We start from the raw sequence: 21,611 nt of genomic DNA, 5'->3' as shown, positions 1-21,611 counted from the left end.
ATCTTTTTAACGATCAGTTGTTCGTTCGTTCGTTTTTTATGGAATTTGTCCGAAACAATTACTTGCAGTGTCATGTATTTGCCGCGATCACCGTTATCAATCTATGTCGAGCAACAAACTTTGGTACATACTCGTACTCCGAATACTATTTATCTATCGTGTCCGTAACGTTTTTCGCTAGTTATGTTTCGTTGTGCTTCATTTCGCGAGATTACGGAATTTTTTTTATGATTATTTCGACTCTTGTCCCCGATCGACCCGATTACGCAAAGAATAGAATCGTTCGTCGAAAATTTCGTTTTTACGAATCGCATACGAGAAGTATCCATTAGATCTCTGATTTTTTTTTTGTAATTTTTCCAGTTCTAGCGCATCAAGTAGAGAGAGTGTGTACTGTAACGCGTTCTACAGTTACACCTAATCGCTTGACAAATTGGTCGTATGGTATTTATTCGTATCAACGCAATTACGCGTATAGAGATTTATATTATATGTATAACTAATGTACAAATGTTCCATATACCAACGAACTAACTTAATCGGTTTGTTCCGTGTCCGCTATTGTGCAGCGTACGCAACGGAAGAAACATTTTTGTGACAATAAATGAATGAACGAACGAATGAATAAAATATGAGAAATAGAAAAGAAAGAAAAGTTATTGTGCAATGAACGTCGATGAGTGTCAAGATTTCAGCAGAAATATTGGAAGAGGTGTGTGAACTTTGTCGCAGAATTCGCAAACAGCCATGATTTTTGGTTTTTTGTTTTTTTTTTCGGTATCTTTTGCTTTCGAGAAATATGCGAGCAATTCAGGCCGAACCGAAAAGATGAATTCGAAACAACGAGATGTTTGAACCTAGCACGATTGCTCGTTGCGTACCTTATCAATTTCCGGAGACCAAGTGGCAGGAGTTCGCGCAAGAAGAACAGATCGGACACCTAATCGTTTCTATTTGCAACGAAATCGTTGACGCGGCAGCTAACGAAATCTGCGAACGCTACTTGAAAAGAAAGTCGTTCGAATTCACGAGTCGATGCCTTCGCACGATATGGCTACGCGTATTCAACGCAAGTATCGATATCTGGATGACGTTATTAAACATCGAATCACGTTGGAAAGCTATTTGGTTTTTTCGTTTTATCCCGTAGTGGCTGGAACTTTGTCCAAAAACGATTTCGGAAAAGTCATCGTGTCCGACCGTGATCGATATCCAACCGGAACCATCCCCCGTTGATCCCTGGATATTCGAAAGATCGTCGGACATTTTTGTTTCAAAGACTCCATCTTTCCGCGAAAACAACAACAGTTCTCGAACACGAGAATTGAGCCTTTTGCTCGAAAAGGAGAAACAGCATTCGGCTAACTCTGGGTCATGCATCAAGAATAAAGAGAACGATCAAGGGAAGATCGATCGCTAAAAACTTGACCGATAATCAACGTGTATGTATGTATGCATGTATGTATGTATGTATGTATAGCATAGTATAGCATAGCATAACATGATACTCTCTCTTGTCAGAAATGAATTGAATAAACGCAGGAAGCGTTCACAGTCGTATCTTCCCTTCTGTTTACCATAGCAAACAGTGTCTCGTTTCTTTGAAATAAAAATGATTTTGAAATTTGGGAAATCACAATGGTGTCCGATGTATATTAAAACATTTGAAACTTTATTTTCCATTTTGAATTTAATAGTAAAATCACAAATTAAAATCAACATCACATATAGAGACGGTAAAGAGTTCAAGGAAAATACAAACTCCTTACAACGTTAAAAATCTCAAAGAAGATACATAGTATACGCATAGACAGCCGTTTGAATAGGTCCGAGGTAGCACATCAACAAAATCTCTTTAAATAGCAAAAAAAAAAAAGAAAACGAATAAAAGAAAATTTGCACTACTTTGCAGTTGCAATTGCTGTTCCGCTGTACCGGTCATTCATCTGTTGTGTTTCTAAGCAAGCAATAACTAACGGTAATAACATATATAAAAATTAAACCTTCTATCGTGTTATGTTCTTAGTTTCTCTTTGTTATTTCTAATTTTTCTTTTTACTAAAGTACAAAATATACGTAACAGCATTTTATACTCTGTTTCCTACGTAATCGATAATAACAATACAAACGAACATCACACGTATACGACGTTATTTTTCTTATCTTTACCCTCTTCGTTTATCTCCAAATAGAACATTGAGACGATGTGTTCTTTTTCAACGACCTTTTTCGGATTCGCACTTGCTGTAAACCGATTGTTCGATTTTCAGCAACTCTACGACCTTCTGTTCTGTTCTGTTTGTTCCAAAGATAAACGCACATGCAAATTCTTGTACTACGAAAACTTATTCCGAAACTTGTATCATCTAACGTTGATCAGTCTTATAAATTCATATATATGTATACCTACACACACATATATATATTTATATTTATACGCATCCGACGCGCACAAACACACATTCACTCGATCATACTCACGCACAAAAATTGATGTACATACATAGAATTTGTACATTGAATTAATTAATTTTAGCTCATGCGCGCGCGCATTAAATATTATATATTCGTGGAAGACCACTGTTAACGCTAATTTCAATCTTTCGTAAGGAATGCTTTTGCTCGAAGTTGTGACGTGTCTCTTTTCGAAATATTGTTCGTTAATGTTGCCACGGTAGAAAACAAGGTTCTTGAAGAAACTCTCATGCATCGAGATGTCGGAACGACCAAACGACCGAAAAGAAATAGCGCGGATACGCGAAACACATTTATCGGGACGAATCGTAGAAATTCACATCGGACGGATGTAAAGTCAAGTGTCCGATAGCAATATGTTTTTTAAAGACTAAAAATTACTGTGTAACGTTACGTTGTCGAATACTGTACGCGCAGTATCGTAATAAATATTGGTAACGCGTCGCATCTTCGTTAAACGAAGCAATCCAGCAGTACGTGCTGTTTTGTTTTTGCTTTTCCTTATCCAGAGTAGGTGTCTCTCTCTTTGCGCGATTCCTTCGAACGTTTCTAAACTTTCTGCAATTTTGTTGGACTCGGAATTCGAGTCTGTAACTACTGTCAATGATCGAATTTCGCGTTACGTTGAAATGCCGTTACATTCTCGGCCGTAAGTAAGGAATCGTGCATAGAAACGGTTTCCTATCGAAATGCTATTCTCAAATTTATCGAACCTATCGTATTCCGTGTTGTTATCACAATAGTTAAACGTGTAGATCTTGTTTCATTGAACAGATTGCAACGTTAACGGCTAAAACCACAGCCAAATTGCACGATCATCTTACAGGGCTTCTCGCCTGAAAGTGAGAATGAGACAAACAATATTGTTTTTTTTTTCTTCTTTTCAAACGCTTCCGCGTTGTCAACAGGTACGCCAGCAATACGATGGTACAGCTTCCTGGCAGTTCGACGCGCAGATTCTGTCCTGCTGTTCCAGTTTCGGAGTCTTTCAAAGTGGCTCGTATCGTTGACGCGATTGCAATGTTTGGCAGGTGTTAGCTAAACCAAGCAAATATACGATGCACGATATCCAAACGCGGAACGAATTACGTGTTAATGAAAATAATTTAAGTCGCGCACGCTTCGCGCGGTAATTGAAAGTTTTCTGGACTCGGAACAATCGTGTATGCCGACAGAAATCGATCGTGGCGGATTCGCAAGCTGTTCAAACTCTTCATTGTGTTTGCTGGTACGATCTGTACAGTTTCTTCTTCTCCAAAGTGAAATCCCTACTGATCATGACAGTACCGCCCCTCGTAAGATTCCTAAAAAAGAAAAGCAGACGAACCGTTGTAATAGCGGAAAACACGTTTTCTTTCGCTTCTATTATGGTTTTGCTCGTTTTCTTGGACTTACTTTAAAAATTGAGGTAATAGAATGTGCCATGATGTGTGATCCTGTTTCAAGGTCAGGTATAACTCGAAGGTGGACACAGCGTTGGGATCACATTGGATTTTTGATAGTTTCCGACACACGCTGTCCGTCTCGAAACTGATGAACAAGCTGCAACCTCTGCAACGAATTGAATGACAATTAGTATAAAACAGCCAACCGAGCTATGGGAAGTTTGAACGTTTCACAAGCAAGAAGAGCTTGCCAAGTTCGACTCACCTGAGACCACACGGTTCGTTTTCTGCCATGCTAAGAACTTCTCTGGCTATTCTAGGCAATAGATCGGCAGGTAGGAGGACTTCACCGCACGCCAGCTGGGCATGTTTTGCTCTTCTTAGCTCGACTTCGAGTCGTTTAGCTAACGCTTGACAAGCTCCATCCAATTCATCCGTCACCGTCTCAGCTGTCGATAAACGATCAACCGTTTAGGATTGTACGCAACCAAAATACCCGTCGTCACTTGTTCCGACAATCAGAGATTCGTAATCGTATATCTATTCTCTTCTACCGTAGCACGCTATCTACTTCTAAGCAGGGACATTAAGTATACATATACGTATAGGCGATACCCCCACTATAGCCACGCAGCACCTCGCGTCTCGCGTCTCCCGTATCCTATATATATATATATATATATATGTATATGTGTTGCATACATATGCATCTAAACCGGTATGCGTGAGTGGTGCGTGCGCGCGCGTGTGTGTGTGTGTTTGTGTGCACGTATGCGTGTGATACCGGTGAACAGAACAGAGTAGCTACGCTTTTCAGGAAATTACAGCTTTACTATATGTACACACAGAGCGTGGCGTGCGCGCGCGCGCACACGGCGTCATCGTGTGCGTGAAAAACCTGACCTACCAATTTTACTGTCCGTCTTAATTAATTTTCGGCTTTATCAACTTTTCGACGATGCGTTATCGACGTGTGTATACTTCTGAATGAAACACGTTAGGCGGACGAGATCTTCGGGAGATTATCGTGGAACCTAACCAAAATCGTCGCTCCATTTCCGTCTAAAATCAGCTGATTCGTAAAATCAGCTGAAAGGGACGAGTTCGTGTTACGACAGGATTCTATACAGCAACTAGGGATATCACGGGAGAACGTGCACGGTATAGAAATACTTGTGTCTTGCTATTTTATATATATATATATATATATATATATATATATATATATATTATTTATGTATTTAGAAAAACCACAATGATGATGCAAAATTTACCTCTGGTGTTGCTGAAATTTACGTTGACGGGACATGGTAAAACCTCCATGTTCCAAAGACGGTTAACGTTGCCACGACCTTTCTCGAATAAGCGTAAGACACAATGTTACGAGCTCGCGTTTGTATCCAATACTCCTCCGAGAATATCGATTTTTGGAGACAGTTTAACACAAATTCTGGCAGCAGTGAAATCACTTTTCTTTTTTCCAAACACTTGAACGCAAAGAATTAATATTGTTTTTCGTCTGTAACTTTCACTCGAATCGACGCTTCGACGAGACAACGAAAAAGAATGACAGAGACCGTATCTTTAGTTCAACAACTGATTCGCCGGCACCGATGACGCGACTTTTATACCGGCAATCCCCTCCCTCGCGATTTTTCCCTTCCATCGGACTCCGACAAGCCGCCTAGCAACACCGGCTACGGGGCTACGTGATGTTTCTCACTGTGTCCACTTCGGCTGTTTCCGCTTCTGCTCGTTCGATTAACTTCGGTTCGTAATACCGTTTTCCTTCACCATCGCCGAACGAACCGAACGAGTCAGCTTGTTTCGACTTCGTTGCAGCCTATTGCCGTTCTACATCTTCGTTTCCCTTTTTTCACTCGTTGTCGAGCCTCTGCTTCGTTTCATCGTGTTCTCCCATCCATTCCAATTTAACAATCGTTTCGTTTCGTTTACCGCGTTCTCCTGCAAGGATTTCGGTCATATAAATACGTAAACTTACAGTACATATGTATATATATATATATATGTATTTAACTCGAAACGCGAGAGATTCAACTTTATATTCGTATTTCTGCTAGTACTTGTTCGTTTCTATTCGTCCGTACCTGGTTTACCAAATCGTTTATAATTTCGCTATGAAACCAGTATGGTATAACTGTGTAAGAGAGCATATGTATATATACGTACATACATGTATTTATGTACCGCTGTCTCTTTGTCCCGCTCCCCCCTCCCCTCTCTCTTTCTCTCGTCTCCTCGTCCTTTTTTCTCTCTCTTTTTACTTGACTCGCGCTACACCCTGTTGTTGCCTTTCTGTCGCATTTTTATTTGTTTCTTACTGTATCCAGTGACCTGTTCTTTACTTGTTTTCTTTTGTTTCACTTTATAGTCGATTCAGTTTATCGACTATAAGCTGTAAGCTATAACTCGATCGAGTTAAACCGCTGTGCATAAATGCATATGCGTGCGCTTGTATGTAATATGTATATATGCGAGTGTATGCGCGAGCGATCTGACAGGCGCTAGCTAGGCCTAAGCGTCGAGCGTTGAGTATTCGTATAAGGTTTCGAAAACTAAAATTAAAATAGACAACGCAACGAGTAAATAGAAATTGATATTTGTACGTATTCAATGTTCGCATACTAAATAATATGAGAAAGACGAAGGAGCAATGCGAGTAGAAAAACACGGGGTGGGCTGTATCGAACGCGTAAACACGCAAGAAAGTGGACAAACTATACGGGCAAATTAATAGGCTGATGAAATCAAGAGAAAGAATGACTCCGAATCGATTGTAGATGAGATTATACAATAGAATCATCGATCGCGCGTCTATATGTAGATGCTGTATCTATTGTACATAGACCGTTAGAAAAAAAATCACGTTACTTCATAAAAATTGATCATCGATTTGTCTTTGGCTAGAATTCGGAAATACAAGGAAGTGCTATTTGATCATTGCTCGGAAAGAAACGAAAACACAGAGATCAAGGATCTTGCAATAATTATACTATATTACGTAAGACGAATGATGAAAATTCAGGCGTATTTCGAACGTTTTGTTCCTCCTGTTTCTTCGGTCTTTTATGCCGTTTATAAAAATAGAACTGATTATATATGTGTATATATATATATGTTCGATACAACTATTAACTATCGTGTCTATTATTCTATCGCTACGTAATCTTTATCCGTACCTTTCAAGAAAAAAACCTGTTGAATACGTGACCAGTTTTACCATCATTCCGAGTTATGGTTGATTTGTCAGTTATTGTCGAAGCTTCGATAATATGTATATGATACATACATATACACACATATGTATGTATATGTATAATAATATGATATGTATAATAATGCATATATATATGTATATCGGTGAATGTATAATTTTATCGGTTAAGATCCAAGTACAAATACATTTATTCGTTCTTCTCTATATATGCTACATGATTTACCGTCCGCATAGATTTATAAATCTACAGCCCAGTATACCCGAAAGATACCAGATTTATACGGGCAAAAGTATACTTTTGTAAATGGTTCAACAAAAATTCATTATTTTCTGCCACTGCGTATGACGCAATAACGACAGAAGTTGATACGGCTATTTCTACTGTGGACACTTCGGAATAGTAATCTTTTTACATGTTGCACTGTTTTTGTGAGCTGTGTGCATAATCAATCTTCGATTCGTCCTTATTGTCGGCGAATTTAATTTGTATGTTTTTATATGTCTATACATTGATACGTTCCAGACGCAAACGAGGATGTAAAATCTCGTAAAAAACTATACATACATACATACATACATATACATACATACATAATGTGTACTCATATAGGATATAAATGTTCATATACATATACAAATGAATATATAATAGGTATATAACATATATTCTATAATATAATCTATTATATGTGTATGTATATCTAGATCTAGATATATATCATGTATACATATATATATATGTGAAACACGTTTCGAGTCCCAATGTGCCAATGAACATTTTCGTTGTTACCGCCCTCTACTAAACATCGATTGTTGCAGTAACTTTGATTAACCAAAAATGTCGTCAACGTCGTGTGACGTGTAGTTTACGGCTGTTATACTGTCAAGAAAATGGAATACTTTAAAAGTAGTTTGAAGTCCGTTTTAGGTTCTACAAACGTGGAACATGAACCATCGGGTGCAGATATGGTATAATTCACTTTTTAATCAACATTTGTTTTGACATTATTGTCCTCGTGGCTTGTAACCTTTAACATTTAAAAGTTGTCGGAGTCTGGATAGAAAACAATAAAACATGTTTCTTACATGGTTTCTGCAAATATTGTCTTTTTACATCTATTTTATTGTTGTTCTTCAATAACTTTGTGTTTCATTTGATATGATCTGTGCAGGTTGAACGTCTGGTAGACAGGCTACAATCTTCGACGCTGTTAAACGACAGACGAGATGCCTGTCGAGCACTCAAAGCTCTTTCACGTGCTTATCGTGTCGAAGTAGGAGCTCAAGGGATGGATGCATTGAGACAAACTTTAGACGTCGATAGAACTGATTGCGAAATTATTAGTTTAGCGTTGGATACCCTGTGCAACATTACCAATCCCAGAACATTTGACGAAGAAGGTAATAAGCTTATTTGCCAGCATGATTATGCTTACAGAAATTAAACTGGCATACTTAGTAGAAACTCTAAATTTTTCAGTGGAAAAACATGGACCAGAGAATAAAATAGGAGAACAGTTTACGGAAATATTTATTAAGAATTCCGATAGCGTTGGAGCAGTATTAATGCTTTTAGAAGAATTCGACTTTAATGTTAGATGGCCGGCGTTGAAGTTATTAATGAATTTATTAACCAACCGACCAAAAGATATACAAGAAATAATTTTAATCTGTCCTATGGGTGTGTCTAAATTAATGGATCTTCTTGGAGACAGCAGAGAAGTGATTCGCAATGATGTATGTAATAAACATTGTGTCTAGACGTATAGTATAATTTTTGGTGTCTCATCGAGTAGTCTCAGAAATAATAATTAACAACATTATTATAGGTATTATTGCTTCTGATTCAATTAACAAAAGGTAACGCAAACATTCAAAAAATCGTTGCATTTGAAAATGCTTTTGACCGAATTTTTGATGTTATCACACAAGAAGGTAACGCGGAAGGCGGTATAGTGGTAGAAGACTGTTTGTTGCTTATGTTAAATCTTTTAAGAGGAAATATAAGCAACCAAAACTTTTTTAAAGAAGGTAATGTGAGCCATACTAAACGAGCTGTACTACTTAGGTAGTATTTTTGTTGAATGTATGTGCAGCGACATATTATATTATATTATGTTTTTTGCTGTATTTTAGGTAGTTATATTCAAAAATTGACGCCAATGTTTCAAATTCCACCGGAAGTCGAAGACAGTCCCTTGGCTGGATGGAGTCCACAAAAGGTTTCGAACGTCCATTGCATGGTACAAGTAGTTCGTGCATTGGTAGCACCGAGTGGACCTGCTCAGGTAAACGCAGCCTACCAAGGCTTCGGGTTTAGTTTTTTTCTGCATCCATTTGCAAATCATTTTGACGAAAGTATCGCTTTTGCAGGCTGTAAAAAATTGTCAGCAAATCATGAGAGCTTGTGGACTACTTCAAGCTCTATGTAATATATTAATGACTAGCGGTGTGCCCGCGGATGTTTTAACGGAAACGATTAACACAGTGGCCGAAGTTATCCGAGGAAATGCCAGTAATCAAGAATTCTTGGCAGGAGTGATGGCACCTAGTAGCCCTCCTAGGTAAAATTCTGTTCAACGATACATAGGATACTATTTGAAAATATTGCATTTTATCATTTTTTTTGTAAGATTTTCTGAAACTACTATAGTGTACCCCTTTCTAGACCTGCGATCGTTGTTCTACTTATGTCCATGGTAAACGAGAAACAACCGTTCGTGTTAAGATGTTCCGTTCTTTATTGCTTTCAATGTTTCCTATACAGAAACGAAACAGGACAAAGTCAATTGATTCAGACGTTACTACCGCAAGGTAACGAGATGCCATCGTTGACAACAGGTTTGTGACCATCTATACCGTTCTTCCTAATATAATATGCAATAGACCGTTTGCACCGTAATGCGAAACAAACGTGAAACATTTGACGAATATAATATTGCTAGGACAGTTGTTATGCGGAGGATTATTCTCCCCGGATTCTTTGTCGAATTGGTTTTCTGCGGTGGCGTTGTCTCACGCGTTGATCGACGATAGTACGCAAAAGGAACAATTGTTGCGTGTACTTCTTGCGACCAATATCGGAAAGCCACCGGTGTCCTTGATGCAACAATGCGTCATGTTACTGCAGCAAGGGAATAAAACGCAATGCAAACTGGGTCTTTTAATGCTACTTTGCAGATGGACAGCGTATTGCCCGACAGCGGTTAAATCATTCTTACTTATCAATTCCTCCGTGGCTTATTTAACCGCGTTGCTATCCTCGCAAGAAAATAACGACGATTTACAAGAAACTTTATTACAAAGTATGTGCGCTATACTCATCGGATTGTGTATACATTTTAATGACAACACCGTTTCGAATTATACAAAGGTATTATGAATTGAAAAGAGACACGATAAAAACGAAGCAACGCAGACAATACATGCTCGGCTCTGAAATGGAATAGATTAATGTATTCATTTCAGGAGAAACTGTGTGATTTGATCGAGAACAGAATAGGATTAGAAAGATTTCAGGATGCAATTGGTGGTCTCGCTAGACTCGAAGTGTATTCGAGAACGTTAAAACATCCTCAATCTTCAGCGAAGAATCCTTCAGAACTGTTATTGGACCATGAATTTTGTAGATTATCGAAAGCGTTGGAAGGTAAGTAATCATCGCTAATTTCCATGTATAGGAGAGAATTTTACCTGATTCCAATCCAATCTAATCTAATCTCATGTCACCCCATCTAATCACTGTATACATACAATGTAGTTCCTTTTTCTTTTTCAGGTATAATTACGAAGTCGGTTGTTGATACGAGCAGCATACATCATAAAAATCAGATTACATCACCAATACCCGCAGACTCCGTTTTGGTAGCTCAGTACAAGGAAGTTATTCGAGAACAAGATTTACAGATACAAAAGCTTAATCAAATCACAGAATCGCTTGTTAAGGAAAAACATGAACTCGAAGTACGGTACAGTAAATTTTTGCAAACAGTATTCACTTGTAGAATTCGAAGTCGCGTGTCTTACCATTTATAATACTTTGCACGCCTATTGTGTTTGCAGGCACAAATTCATGATCTTCATTCTACTATCAATCACTTGAAAGATCAAAATTTAGTGTTACGCGTAGCACAAACTAATATGCTGTCGGAAGGTACTGTGGAATCTACTGACACGGTAAACAACACGGATTCCGCGGAGCTGGAAAAATGTAGAAATATTATTAGCGAACTGGAAAATCGCTTGGCTGAGTACGCTTCTGCGATCAAAGAGTACAAGCGAAAACTCGAAGAAAAAGATGAGACTGCATACGAACAGAAATTCAAAGAAAAATCTGATGAATTAGATAAATTGAAAAAGGACCAAGAAGATCTTTTGGAACTTTTAACGGAACAAGATGGTAAAATTCTGCTCTACAAGGAAAGATTGCTCGCATTGGGGGAAAAGGTATTTCGATTATACGTTAGTCGCTAGCCGTTTCTACGATATTTCGCGTGTATTCCCTACATAATATATTATATTTCCTGGTAGGTTGAAACAGATGAGAGTTCCATCGAACTTGATACCGATGATCAACCAGAATCCAACAATTCCGTGGATCGAGCGAATTAGCATCATTTTCGAAAAATTCAAGCTTATTAAACTAAAACTAACAGTGAATAGACTTTTATTTCAATGGTACCTTTCTATCTTTTTATCTTTCTTTTGACTGAATTTTAATTGGTTGCATTAGCAAATACATAAGTGGAAATGCCTCGACGATGATGGCTGCTCCACACTTGGTTCAGTGATGGGATATTGGACGGTTTTTGTCGCACATACGCGACGATTTTAGCGTCAGCAAAATAAAAAATAAAATGGGGTACTTTAGGCACCCCGCATAATTTCGCGAAACTTCTTACGATTTGATTTTGCAAAAAGAAATGTAGAAAATTTACTCCTATACCTCTCTGATAATAGTTATGATAGTGCTACTGTACCATATGTTCAATTAATGGCGATGGGAGGGAAATTTGAATACAAAATATAATGTTTAGGTCAAAACCATATTTATGTCTATATATACTACATATATATTTTCCGATTGCTAATATTACGAAATTTATTAATAAAAAATTTTCTATCAGTTTGTTTATTTCCGAGAAGTTCTATGTCTGTCCTTTTGTCTCGCAAGTTTTATAAGTCTGTTCATGTCGGATATCTCCTTGCTCCTTATGTTTTGCGCGTACGTACCAGGAGAGTCGAATTGCTGCAGAAAAATTTGTTACCACGAATTACGAATGTTCTCTTCTATCTATCGTTGTCGCACACAGTGTCTGTCTTCTTCCTACGTATGGGGAAGGTAGGGAAAATTCACCGCCATAGATGATGTTATGTCTCTTTGTCGGTAACGTCAAGCCGGTCAAGCAGTCAAACCTTGCACGAGGCGTACACATACATTGCAAATTGAAGAAGGATGTTGCATGTTTTGTAACTTTTGTATTGTCAAATAGGTACTGCGCCAACGAAACGAATGCTCCAAGATAAATATGCCTTGTCGAAACAATGTTCGTTATTCCTTTCTAATCAATATGGCATATTGGTAAAAAGAAAATAACAATGCTACATATAACGTAATATAGAATATATGTAAATACCTTTACCTGTATATTTATCATTACTGCGATTATGGAGACTGATGATCAAGATCTTAACAACGAAGTTGAATATGTCTCGAAGGTTAGTTGACATTGCACACCAACATTTGTTTACGTTGCTAGTACTCTCCTTAAAATTTGTTGAATATATTTGTAAAGACGGCACCCTTTCATTTTGATTACACTTCAATATCGCCAAATGATTTCAGGTGTTATCTGTCAGAAGTGAACAAAGTATTTTGTGCGAAGCATCAAAGGAAATTGAAAATCTCGTGAAAGCAAAGTTGCAAGGATTCGATTCTAACGATCCGATTTTGGAAAAATCTGAGGGTTTGGAAAGTGATAAAAATAATGAAACCGGTCTTGTAAATAATTCGGGAGTACTAGACTTACAGAAGCAAGTTCTCACTGGAGAAATAACTCCCTTCCAAGCAATCTCAAAACAATCTGATTCGTCGAAAACCGAAGGGTACGCTGTGACATTTGAAACAGTTCGAGTCTATCTATAATGATATTTATACTTATTTTTATTTTAGATCAAATAAATCTTCGCATCTGCTCGATCTTGAAAAATACTTGCGACGGCAAGCTGAGCTTGCCAAACAAAGGAAAGAACTAAAGGGAAAGACAAAAACATCCAAAAATGCGGATCAAAAGACTCCATTAAAGAAAGTAAGAACATCAAATGCCAACTTCAAAGAATGTAAAATCGTGGATCAAACGAGACCCAAAAACGCTAAAGGAAAATTAACTACTGAAGCTAAGAAGGTCAAAAATTTAAATCAAAATCATAATTATACCGATAGAACGAGCAAAGAAAACGATTCCGTCATAAGAAGCAAGCATTCTACAAGAACGTTAGTTTCTGGCGACACTTCGAATGATAATACAGACGGGTTGATTGAAAATACTGAGTTTGTAGATGTAGAAAGCGATTCTGGCAGCGAGTATGTTCCAAGCGACGAACAGATCGATTCGGGTAAATATTAAGTTGAAGAGAGAGAGAGAGTTGTATACGTGTATGTACATATGTTAAAATTCTTAATGAATTAGAATCCTAATATTGTTTCATTCGCAGAAGGTGAATCAGGACCATCTCGAAAGAAGAAAAAGACAGTTACAAAATCTGGTCACAAACAAAAGGGTATACATTGAAATCAATTATATCATAAGACATAATAAATATCTGCTGATGCGAATATTATATTTTAGTTTTTGACGACGGAGACGAACAAATGTACAGGCAGAGGGTAGAGGAAAGTGGACGTGCAAAATCGGAACCATTGCATAAAATAGATAATTTATTTAAAGTTCCACAATCTATATGGAAAAGATTATACAAGTATTGCGAAAAGAATGTGCAATTAGTACTTGCCTCGCCTTGTATCGATACTTACCTTGGTTTTTCGAATTGTTTTCAGATATCAACGGGTATCTGTGCAATGGCTGTGGGAACTGCATTGTCGTAATCTAGGAGGTTTATTAGGGGATGAGATGGGACTGGGAAAAACTGTACAAATTATTGCATTTCTTGCGGGTTTAGATTGCAGCGAATTACTTTCTGATGGTGGGAGGTAAACATAAATAAACGTAACACGACTGCCGCTCTATGCCGTACTATGCCGCTTAACGCATAAGACATTGTAATGAGCAGTGCTTAATAGATTTCGCTCTGCTTAATAGATTTCGAGGATTAGGACCCAGTATAATCGTCTGTCCAGCTACACTGATGGAACAATGGGTGAAGCATTTTCATGACTGGTGGCCTATTCTAAGGGTGGTAGTTTTACACCAATCTGGAACATACAACGGTCTGTTAAAATTTTATACTATAAGAAAGGATCTTTGTGTACGTGTGCATACGTATAATCTAAACGTTATCCAACGTTAAACACATTTTTATAGGTGATTTGGAATACCTGTTACATTCCTTGAAATCCGGTGGCATTTTGATTACCTCTTATTCCGGAATACTCAACCATAAAGATTTGCTTGTAGCTAATCGGTGGCACTACGTGATCCTCGACGAAGGACATAAAATAAGGAACCCACAGGCAAAAGTACTTTATCTCGATTTAACCAGCTAGATCGAATTTCCAAGTCCGATGATCGTTCTAATTTGAATAGAATAGAGTAGAAAAGAAACGTCCTAATTATCACGTATGGTGATTTGCAGGTCAGTAAGGCGGTAAAAGAATTCTCCACTCCACACCGACTGTTATTAACTGGCAGTCCAATGCAGAATTCTCTGAAGGAATTGTGGTCTCTGTTTGACTTTATTTTACCAGGCAAACTAGGTACTCTACCTGCATTCCTGGAGCACTGTGTTAGCCCTATAACACGAGGAGGGTACGCAAACGCTAGTGCTCTGCAAGAAGCAACCGCGCTTCAGGTTGCTACAATGCTCAAGGATGCTATTACACCGTACATGCTTAGAAGAACGAAAAACGATGTTCAGCATCATGTAACTTTACCAGAGAAAAATGAGCAGGTATTGTATTCGATTCTAATCTCATCCGACACAGACAAATAACGCAGTATCATGATCCAATTTTCGGAGATTTTAAGAACGTGTCACTTTATGTTTAAGGTACTGTTCTGCAGTCTAACAGAGGAACAAAAGAAATTGTACAAGAGCTACTTGCGCTCTGAGGATGTTTCCTTTATTTTACATGAAAAATATCACACGGAAAGTGGCAGATACAGAGCTCGATTACTAATAGCGTTATCGGCGCTCAGAAAAATATGTAATCACCCTGATTTGTTTCTATTCTCGAGTCCAATCGTAAGATCGCAATGTTATACCGTGCAAATGCATATTTTTCGTTTTTTTTTTAAATTTTTTGTTAGGTCGAACGGTACATTAAACGAAACGCGTATTTAGGATTCTGACGAAGACGTTGATTTATCAGAGGAATCGTTGGACAAATTTGGCTGCTGGAAACGTTCTGGAAAGATGACGGTGGTTCGATCTCTTCTGAAAATTTGGAAACAACAGGCACATAGAGTACTACTGTTCACTCAAGGAAGACAAGTACGTGTCGGCTAACAACTGAAAGTTTCACTTGAAAAAAGAAAAAGGTTATTTTATACGTACGTATACCTACTGTACACAGATGATGCACGTATTAGAGTCTTTGGTACAAAACGAGGGATACAGATATTTGAGGATGGATGGTACTACTCCCATGTCACAGCGGCAAGAAACAATCCGTTTATTTAACAATGTACGATGCGTGTTAATGTATGCGCTTACAATATTTTTACCTTTCTTTGTTTCTTTTCCGTTTCCTTTTTCTCGTTCTAGGATTCTTCATACTTTGTGTTTTTATTAACCACTCGCGTCGGAGGATTAGGGGTAAATTTAACGGGAGCGGATCGAGTGATCATTTACGATCCAGATTGGAACCCAGCAACCGATGCTCAAGCAAGAGAACGCGCTTGGAGAATAGGACAAAATAAAAGAGTCACCGTCTACAGACTTATTACAGCCGGTACAATAGAAGAAAAGGTCCTTTTCAGAACTTTTAAAATGTCTGCCTTGTCAATTAACTATATAATTATGAACTTCCTTGAAATAACTCTGCCGTTTGTTCTCTTCTCTGATTAGATATACCACCGACAAATATTCAAGTTACTTCTTTCGAACAAAGTTTTGGAAGATCCTCGTCAACGAAGACTGTTTAAAACTTCCGACTTGGTCGAGCTTTTTAATTTGAACGAGTCCATCGACGGACATCCGAGTGAATCCGATCACTTGTTCAGAGAGTCGAAATTAACACCAACGGTTGCTAAGTTTTCAACGAATAAGATCGAAAAAATGCGAAAATTGGCAGTTACGCTTAGCAAACGCGTAACAGAAAAAGCCATTAATTCTGCGACTGCATGCGAGAGCAGCTATGTTCAAAATAGTCACGATAACAACGATAACACGATACATCAAACTAGAAGTGAATCTCACGAACAGAAAGAGCATACGCCCGCAGGCAAGGTAAGGCCGGTAGAAGTGGGAACGGAATCCAGTGCAGCGAAAAATAGTACTATATCCGAAGGAACTGGCAGAGACAACGCATCACCAACGACTGATACAACGCGTGGCATTGTCGAGGAGGAAAATCAAAGAAACTGTAGAAATTCTGATGTTCGAACGGACGAGATGGAATGCGAAACAACTGTGCCAAGTTCATCGTCCACCGATAGCAAGGTAACCGAACTTTCAGAAAAATCAAACGAACGGAATGAGACGATTCCTTCGAACGCTAGCGAAGATATCACATTAAAATCAACTAAATCGTATCGTAAACACAAACGCAAGAGAAAAAGTTGTTCAATAAAAGATAGTGAGGTGTCTGCAATGTTCGAAGGAGAACGTGTCTCGCATTTGATCGGCCGCCGCCTTGGACGATCGGAAGACGATCAAATTAAATCATCCGAAGACGACCAGTACGTGTTGGAGAAACTATTCGCTAAAGCAAGTAATGATCTTTCTTATAAGCGTACACGAGCGTAGATTTTTAACGCAACGATAGTAAATTGCATGAAACATTTCTTCTAGATGTTACGTCTGCTTTTCAACATGAAAAAGTTTTATCGAATTCAGGGTACAATACAAATGATAATCCAATGCAACGTTTAGCTCGAGAAACAGCCCAAGAGAGTATGGATAACATACGTAAATCTCGAAAATGGTGTTGGAGACCCACATGGGATTCTTCACCCTCAATCAACGACTGATCAACTTTTGTTTATTGCCAAGGCAATATTGCCACGTACAGAATAATTTATAGAATTTCTTTATTTCATAATATTTAATTTTCCCAGTCTGTACAAATATGTAACCAAGTAAACAAATATCTTGTTTTATAAATATTATATATATGATAATAAGGTACTTAGATATTAAGGTATTTTCCTCAGAAACGAAAACGAAGCTTGTATAAATAATTTCAGATCCATTTATTTCCCCTGGAAAATGTTGCAACTATATCAGAGGTTATTATTTATGTTGTTTTTAATATTTATTTGTATGTACTTACGTACGTTAGATACTTGTCAATCGCTTTAACGATTTCGAAGGTTTAGAACACAGATAACATTCAATAATGGTATATTTTTTTTTACATTAAGTACAAAATGATGTTATATTGTTCATAATAGTCCGAGAGAAATAGTCCGAGGCGAGACAGTGGTAATATCTCGGACGACATTGACTTTAAAAGTAAATAAGAAAACGGTTGAAAATAGCAGTACACAAATAAGTCGCCAGTGAAAATAATTACTTCCTTGTTCAGTTGCTTAAATTACTCAAGTACTTTTCTCATTTTTCATAAGAAAACCTATATACCTTTGATATAAAAAATTACTACATTTTTATGTTTAATAAGATAATAATTATATGAAAACATCTTTCATGAGACTGTTCTCTGTATTCTTGTAAACAATCAGAATCATACGCAAATGTATGTTTATACACCACTGTACATCAGGAGTATGTCTTTAACGAAGAACTTTTTTTACAAGAGAACTTTGTAGGAACTTATCTGTACTGTTCACAGTTACGGTTACTTGTACTGTTACACATATATACAATATTATTTACACCCAGTTGCTCGTTAAACTGACTTTTGCACGTTTAGTTAGTACCTTAAAAATTGATCAAGTGTGGGACCCATCCTGCCTAGGGGATCTTCCGGAAACATAACTATGTCCCCAACAAAAGTTGGGGCCAATAATCGGTTTATAATCGTATCGCGCCATTCTGGATTTTCATTATACAAGTCTCTGAACTGATCCGATGAAATTACAATACCTTTGCACATTGTTGCATACCGTATTATGTATCTTGAAATCAAAATGAAAACAGTCTATTAGAAATGTAAGGAATCAAAGTGGTATTGGAAAGACTGATCGAGAGAGAAATGTTCAACCCACCGATCATCATACGGAGTTATCCATTTTCCAGCTATATGTCGGCTGGGTGTGAAGACCACTATACCCTCTGTATACCATTTTTCAAGCAGCGGAGAATTCACCGATCTTCTATATTGAGGTACAAATACCTTTACCAAGTGTCCTCTGCTACTAAAGTAGTCGATAACTATCATCAATCCTTTTTCCGAAAACGATTTACCGTTTGTATGCCTAAAAAGCGGCGAAATACCAATATTATTCCTATAACCTCATTTCGTATTTCCTCAGTAAAATTGAAAAATTGATTGTCTTACGCCATAGCAACGTTATTCCCATCGATAACAATCTCTCTTAATCCAGTAAGTGGAACTGTTACAGATCCTGGCAATTCGCTGCTCAAAGCCGTATTATGTACACTCGATGTACCAGGTTGCATATACTGCTTATGTAACTTCGACGAATTTTGCTCTAATTTTAATAATGTGTTGAAAAACGATTTGGGTTTTTCAATTGTTATCGAACGGCTTATATCGTGAGCAAAAGGCAGTTTTAGACCGACTTTGTTGAAAAGTAAGTCATTGTCATCGTCAATCTGCACTTCCCTTTCATGATTGTCTTCCGTGTTCTTTTTGTTTCTCGTTTCAGTTATTAAGCAGTGAAGATTTTTTGGATCCGGACTACAGTCTATCATAAAAATTCTATTATCTTCTGCTTGAGTTGCTGTAGTTTCTTCAGCTTCGTTTTCCTCATCAATAATTTCTCCTTCTTCCAAATCATCTTCCTCTTCGTCCAGGTTTACCATAGTTTCTTCACCTGCTTTTCCTTCATATCTCTTTCCTTGGTTTACAGTTCCTGCTCCATTTTTTTCAAGATTTACCAAATTATCATATGTTGTTCCTTCATTTACGATATCGCTTTCCTTCGTCTGTGTATCCGACAAAGCTATACTTTTAGATGACCATACTACAACAATATCATCTGTATTCTGATTTACAGAATCCAATGGTACTGAAGAAACACAATTTAAAATAAAATGAAAACCCAATTTAGTAGCTACGTAATATACATTGTACTCTTTTTACCTATGTTTTTATCGTCTGTATCAGAGTCTTCGGTGTCCAATATAAAAATACTTTTTCGTTTTTTCGAGCATATTAGGACAGGGGACTTTTTGCGTTTCAAAGATGTGTTTGAATTTTTGTCTAATCTTTCCATAAATCTCTTTTCAGTTTCTTCCTTGTTTTCGCAAACATCTTTGTCTCTAGCGTCGACGAATTCGCATTCGTTGTCGCTTAATACAATTACGCTGTCTTGACACAAGCTATTGGCTTCAACCTTGGAGAAAAACTTGTTTTCATTGTTCTCAACTTCATGTTGTTTGCCTTTGTTGGAGTTTAATTTTTGTTTCGCTTTTATTTGTTGCTCCCATCGTTTGCCACTGTAATAATAAAAGGACATAACGTTTATTCCAAAAAGTATCTTGAACCTTGAAGCTTAAAACAATGTTTGCATTAAAAATCTGAATCTCAGATTTAGGATACTAATACATACACATATGCATGCGTGTATATAATATATTTGGTTCAAACTAAGCAAAAGTTTGTAACGTTTCTATAATTAAAATTCAAAGATAAATTAACAATGAATTGATTTGTTCATAGATTTATTCAATAACATGATAAGTTACCTCAAAAACTGACGAAAAGTAATAAAACAGAATAGAATGGAAATTATGGTGTTGAATAAATCGGTGAATGAATATCTTAAGTTTATCTTTGGATTTTTATTGAAAACCACTACAAACTTTTACTTAGTTCGAACCTGATACATATGCCATCGATACTACATATACTAAGTATCGTTAAAAGTATTTAATACCTTAACTGAATATGCCTCAGAGGACTTTCGTAAAATGTCTTTTTTTTTGTCCTAATAATTTGCTTCTTCCCTTTTGTCTGGACTGTTTTTCTTTGCTTTGAACTCGTTAACGTCTCACAGATGATTACCGACTCATTTAAATCGCCCATTTTTCCCGCATTTATTCTCCTCGAAAAGTGTCTCGACGTAACAACATGTACAAACTTAAAAAGGTCAAAAACGAGATTCACAATTGTTTGTTGTAAATCAATAAAAAAATGAAAGAATATATTTTACAAAAATATAGGTCGTATAAAAAGAGTAATGTCTCAATACCACGAATACATATAAAACGTTCACATATTTTAAGTGACATTTATTACTTATTGCGAAATTTTTTATAGGCGAGAAACTAATCACGTTTCGTCGACATTAATCATACTGTAAATACTGTTAAGCACAATATTAGCTGGCATGTGGTCCAGCTCAAGTTGTATGTATGTAGTCCAAAACAACACTGAAATTCGAAGTAGTCCAAGTTTCCATGCAACGTGTGTGTACAGGTATTCAACTACAATTACGCGACACGAAACACCATAACAATTTCTCCAATTCGTAATGTATTAAACGATGCGCTTGTTTCGGCATAAATAGGTATTCAATTGTCTTCTCATCACATCCATCATCCGTCCACCAAGTGTTCGAAAACGCGTTCGTAAAACTATATTATTATACCCTATAGTAAATGCTTATTTGCATTGTTCGTCGACGCATTGTTGAAACTTGTAAGAAAGTAAATACCTATAGATACCTAAAAACTTATATAGTAGTATACAATAGATACAAGACGTAATACAACATTTGAACAAAAATACAATACGTTAGAAATAAGAGGAATTCAAAAAACGATATGTAATTTTATAATAATTGAAAAATAATGAAACAGCATCGAGCACCAACTTGATGAATCTTACGACGGTTGGTATTTCTGAAACAAGTAAGTAAATGCGATCGGTACTGTACATCATGATCGAACCAATTTCAAAGGAAATCGATTACAGTCGCTTAGAATCGTTCAAAGTCGATTAAAAAAGATCGAAAAACTCTCTG

The 21,611-nt window shown here is 37.1% G+C and overlaps 4 protein-coding genes across 7 annotated transcripts; 2 read left to right on the top strand and 2 right to left on the bottom strand.

Moving 5' to 3' along the window:
- Positions 1 to 751: 751 nt before the first annotated feature.
- LOC143359652 (protein charybde) lies at positions 752 to 5,484 on the bottom strand. The gene is made up of 4 exons (XM_076797745.1): positions 5,135 to 5,484; positions 4,126 to 4,309; positions 3,871 to 4,026; positions 752 to 3,779 (listed from the first exon to the last, which is right to left on the bottom strand). The coding sequence occupies exons 1-4, from the start codon at positions 5,181 to 5,183 to the stop codon at positions 3,689 to 3,691; spliced, it is 480 nt and encodes a 159-aa protein (XP_076653860.1). The 5' UTR covers positions 5,184 to 5,484; the 3' UTR covers positions 752 to 3,688.
- A 1,858-nt stretch (positions 5,485 to 7,342) lies between these two features.
- On the top strand, positions 7,343 to 12,187 carry P115 (general vesicular transport factor p115). Of its 3 annotated transcripts, none has more exons than XM_076797742.1 (12): positions 7,343 to 7,584; positions 8,271 to 8,499; positions 8,579 to 8,835; positions 8,928 to 9,129; positions 9,235 to 9,386; positions 9,472 to 9,662; positions 9,767 to 9,939; positions 10,044 to 10,471; positions 10,567 to 10,747; positions 10,877 to 11,061; positions 11,161 to 11,544; positions 11,629 to 12,187. In XM_076797742.1, exons 2-12 carry the CDS (start codon positions 8,388 to 8,390, stop codon positions 11,707 to 11,709), a joined length of 2,346 nt encoding a protein of 781 aa, XP_076653857.1. In that variant the 5' UTR covers positions 7,343 to 7,584; positions 8,271 to 8,387; the 3' UTR covers positions 11,710 to 12,187. The 3 variants fall into 3 exon arrangements, with proteins under 3 accessions (XP_076653857.1, XP_076653858.1, XP_076653856.1); XM_076797741.1 differs by lacking the exon at positions 7,343 to 7,584 and adding an exon at positions 7,708 to 8,067 and having other exon boundaries at positions 11,629 to 12,186; XM_076797743.1 differs by lacking the exons at positions 7,343 to 7,584; positions 11,629 to 12,187 and adding an exon at positions 7,704 to 8,067 and having other exon boundaries at positions 10,877 to 11,066; positions 11,161 to 11,344.
- A 278-nt stretch (positions 12,188 to 12,465) lies between these two features.
- LOC143360046 (DNA excision repair protein ERCC-6) lies at positions 12,466 to 17,685 on the top strand. 2 transcript variants are annotated; one of them, XM_076798576.1, is made up of 15 exons: positions 12,466 to 12,816; positions 12,944 to 13,203; positions 13,271 to 13,713; positions 13,813 to 13,878; positions 13,947 to 14,076; positions 14,156 to 14,308; positions 14,418 to 14,545; positions 14,640 to 14,794; positions 14,911 to 15,225; positions 15,325 to 15,519; positions 15,619 to 15,768; positions 15,851 to 15,961; positions 16,042 to 16,245; positions 16,345 to 17,205; positions 17,290 to 17,685. In XM_076798576.1, exons 1-15 carry the CDS (start codon positions 12,766 to 12,768, stop codon positions 17,368 to 17,370), a joined length of 3,303 nt encoding a protein of 1,100 aa, XP_076654691.1. In that variant the 5' UTR covers positions 12,466 to 12,765; the 3' UTR covers positions 17,371 to 17,685. The 2 variants fall into 2 exon arrangements, with proteins under 2 accessions (XP_076654691.1, XP_076654690.1); XM_076798575.1 differs by having other exon boundaries at positions 12,471 to 12,816; positions 16,345 to 17,209; positions 17,290 to 17,684.
- Positions 17,686 to 18,103: 418 nt separating this feature from the next.
- On the bottom strand, positions 18,104 to 21,199 carry LOC143360047 (uncharacterized). Its single transcript, XM_076798577.1, has 6 exons — positions 20,885 to 21,199; positions 20,523 to 20,725; positions 19,727 to 20,082; positions 18,959 to 19,652; positions 18,666 to 18,875; positions 18,104 to 18,575 (listed from the first exon to the last, which is right to left on the bottom strand). Exons 2-6 carry the CDS (start codon positions 20,669 to 20,671, stop codon positions 18,371 to 18,373), a joined length of 1,614 nt encoding a protein of 537 aa, XP_076654692.1. The 5' UTR covers positions 20,672 to 20,725; positions 20,885 to 21,199; the 3' UTR covers positions 18,104 to 18,370.
- Positions 21,200 to 21,611: the final 412 nt, after the last annotated feature.

This window comes from Halictus rubicundus, chromosome 12 (genome assembly GCF_050948215.1).
Source record: "Halictus rubicundus isolate RS-2024b chromosome 12, iyHalRubi1_principal, whole genome shotgun sequence".
Lineage (NCBI taxonomy): Eukaryota > Metazoa > Arthropoda > Insecta > Hymenoptera > Halictidae > Halictus > Halictus rubicundus.
Note: the sequence above shows the minus strand (reverse complement) of the source record. Positions and strands in the feature narration are given on the sequence as shown.

Excerpts from the sequence above, each read along its gene's own strand:
- P115 (XM_076797741.1), top strand. The coding sequence starts at position 7,990 with ATGGAATACTTTAAAAGTAGTTTGAAGTCCGTTTTAGGTTCTACAAAC. Across the intron at positions 9,940-10,043 it reads GATGCCATCGTTGACAACAG|GACAGTTGTTATGCGGAGGA; the intron begins GTTTGTGACCAT and ends TAATATTGCTAG. Across the intron at positions 11,062-11,160 it reads AGGAAAAACATGAACTCGAA|GCACAAATTCATGATCTTCA; the intron begins GTACGGTACAGT and ends TTGTGTTTGCAG.
- LOC143359652 (XM_076797745.1), bottom strand. The coding sequence starts at position 5,183 with ATGGAGGTTTTACCATGTCCCGTCAACGTAAATTTCAGCAACACCAGA. Across the intron at positions 4,310-5,134 it reads AAATTTCAGCAACACCAGAG|CTGAGACGGTGACGGATGAA; the intron begins GTAAATTTTGCA and ends GTTTATCGACAG. Across the intron at positions 4,027-4,125 it reads AACGAACCGTGTGGTCTCAG|AGGTTGCAGCTTGTTCATCA; the intron begins GTGAGTCGAACT and ends AATTCGTTGCAG.
- LOC143360047 (XM_076798577.1), bottom strand. The coding sequence starts at position 20,671 with ATGGGCGATTTAAATGAGTCGGTAATCATCTGTGAGACGTTAACGAGT. Across the intron at positions 19,653-19,726 it reads TACAGACGATAAAAACATAG|TACCATTGGATTCTGTAAAT; the intron begins GTAAAAAGAGTA and ends GTGTTTCTTCAG. Across the intron at positions 18,576-18,665 it reads ATAACTCCGTATGATGATCG|ATACATAATACGGTATGCAA; the intron begins GTGGGTTGAACA and ends TTTGATTTCAAG.
- LOC143360046 (XM_076798575.1), top strand. The coding sequence starts at position 12,766 with ATGGAGACTGATGATCAAGATCTTAACAACGAAGTTGAATATGTCTCG. Across the intron at positions 13,879-13,946 it reads ATCTGGTCACAAACAAAAGG|TTTTTGACGACGGAGACGAA; the intron begins GTATACATTGAA and ends ATTATATTTTAG. Across the intron at positions 14,309-14,417 it reads TTACTTTCTGATGGTGGGAG|ATTTCGAGGATTAGGACCCA; the intron begins GTAAACATAAAT and ends TCTGCTTAATAG.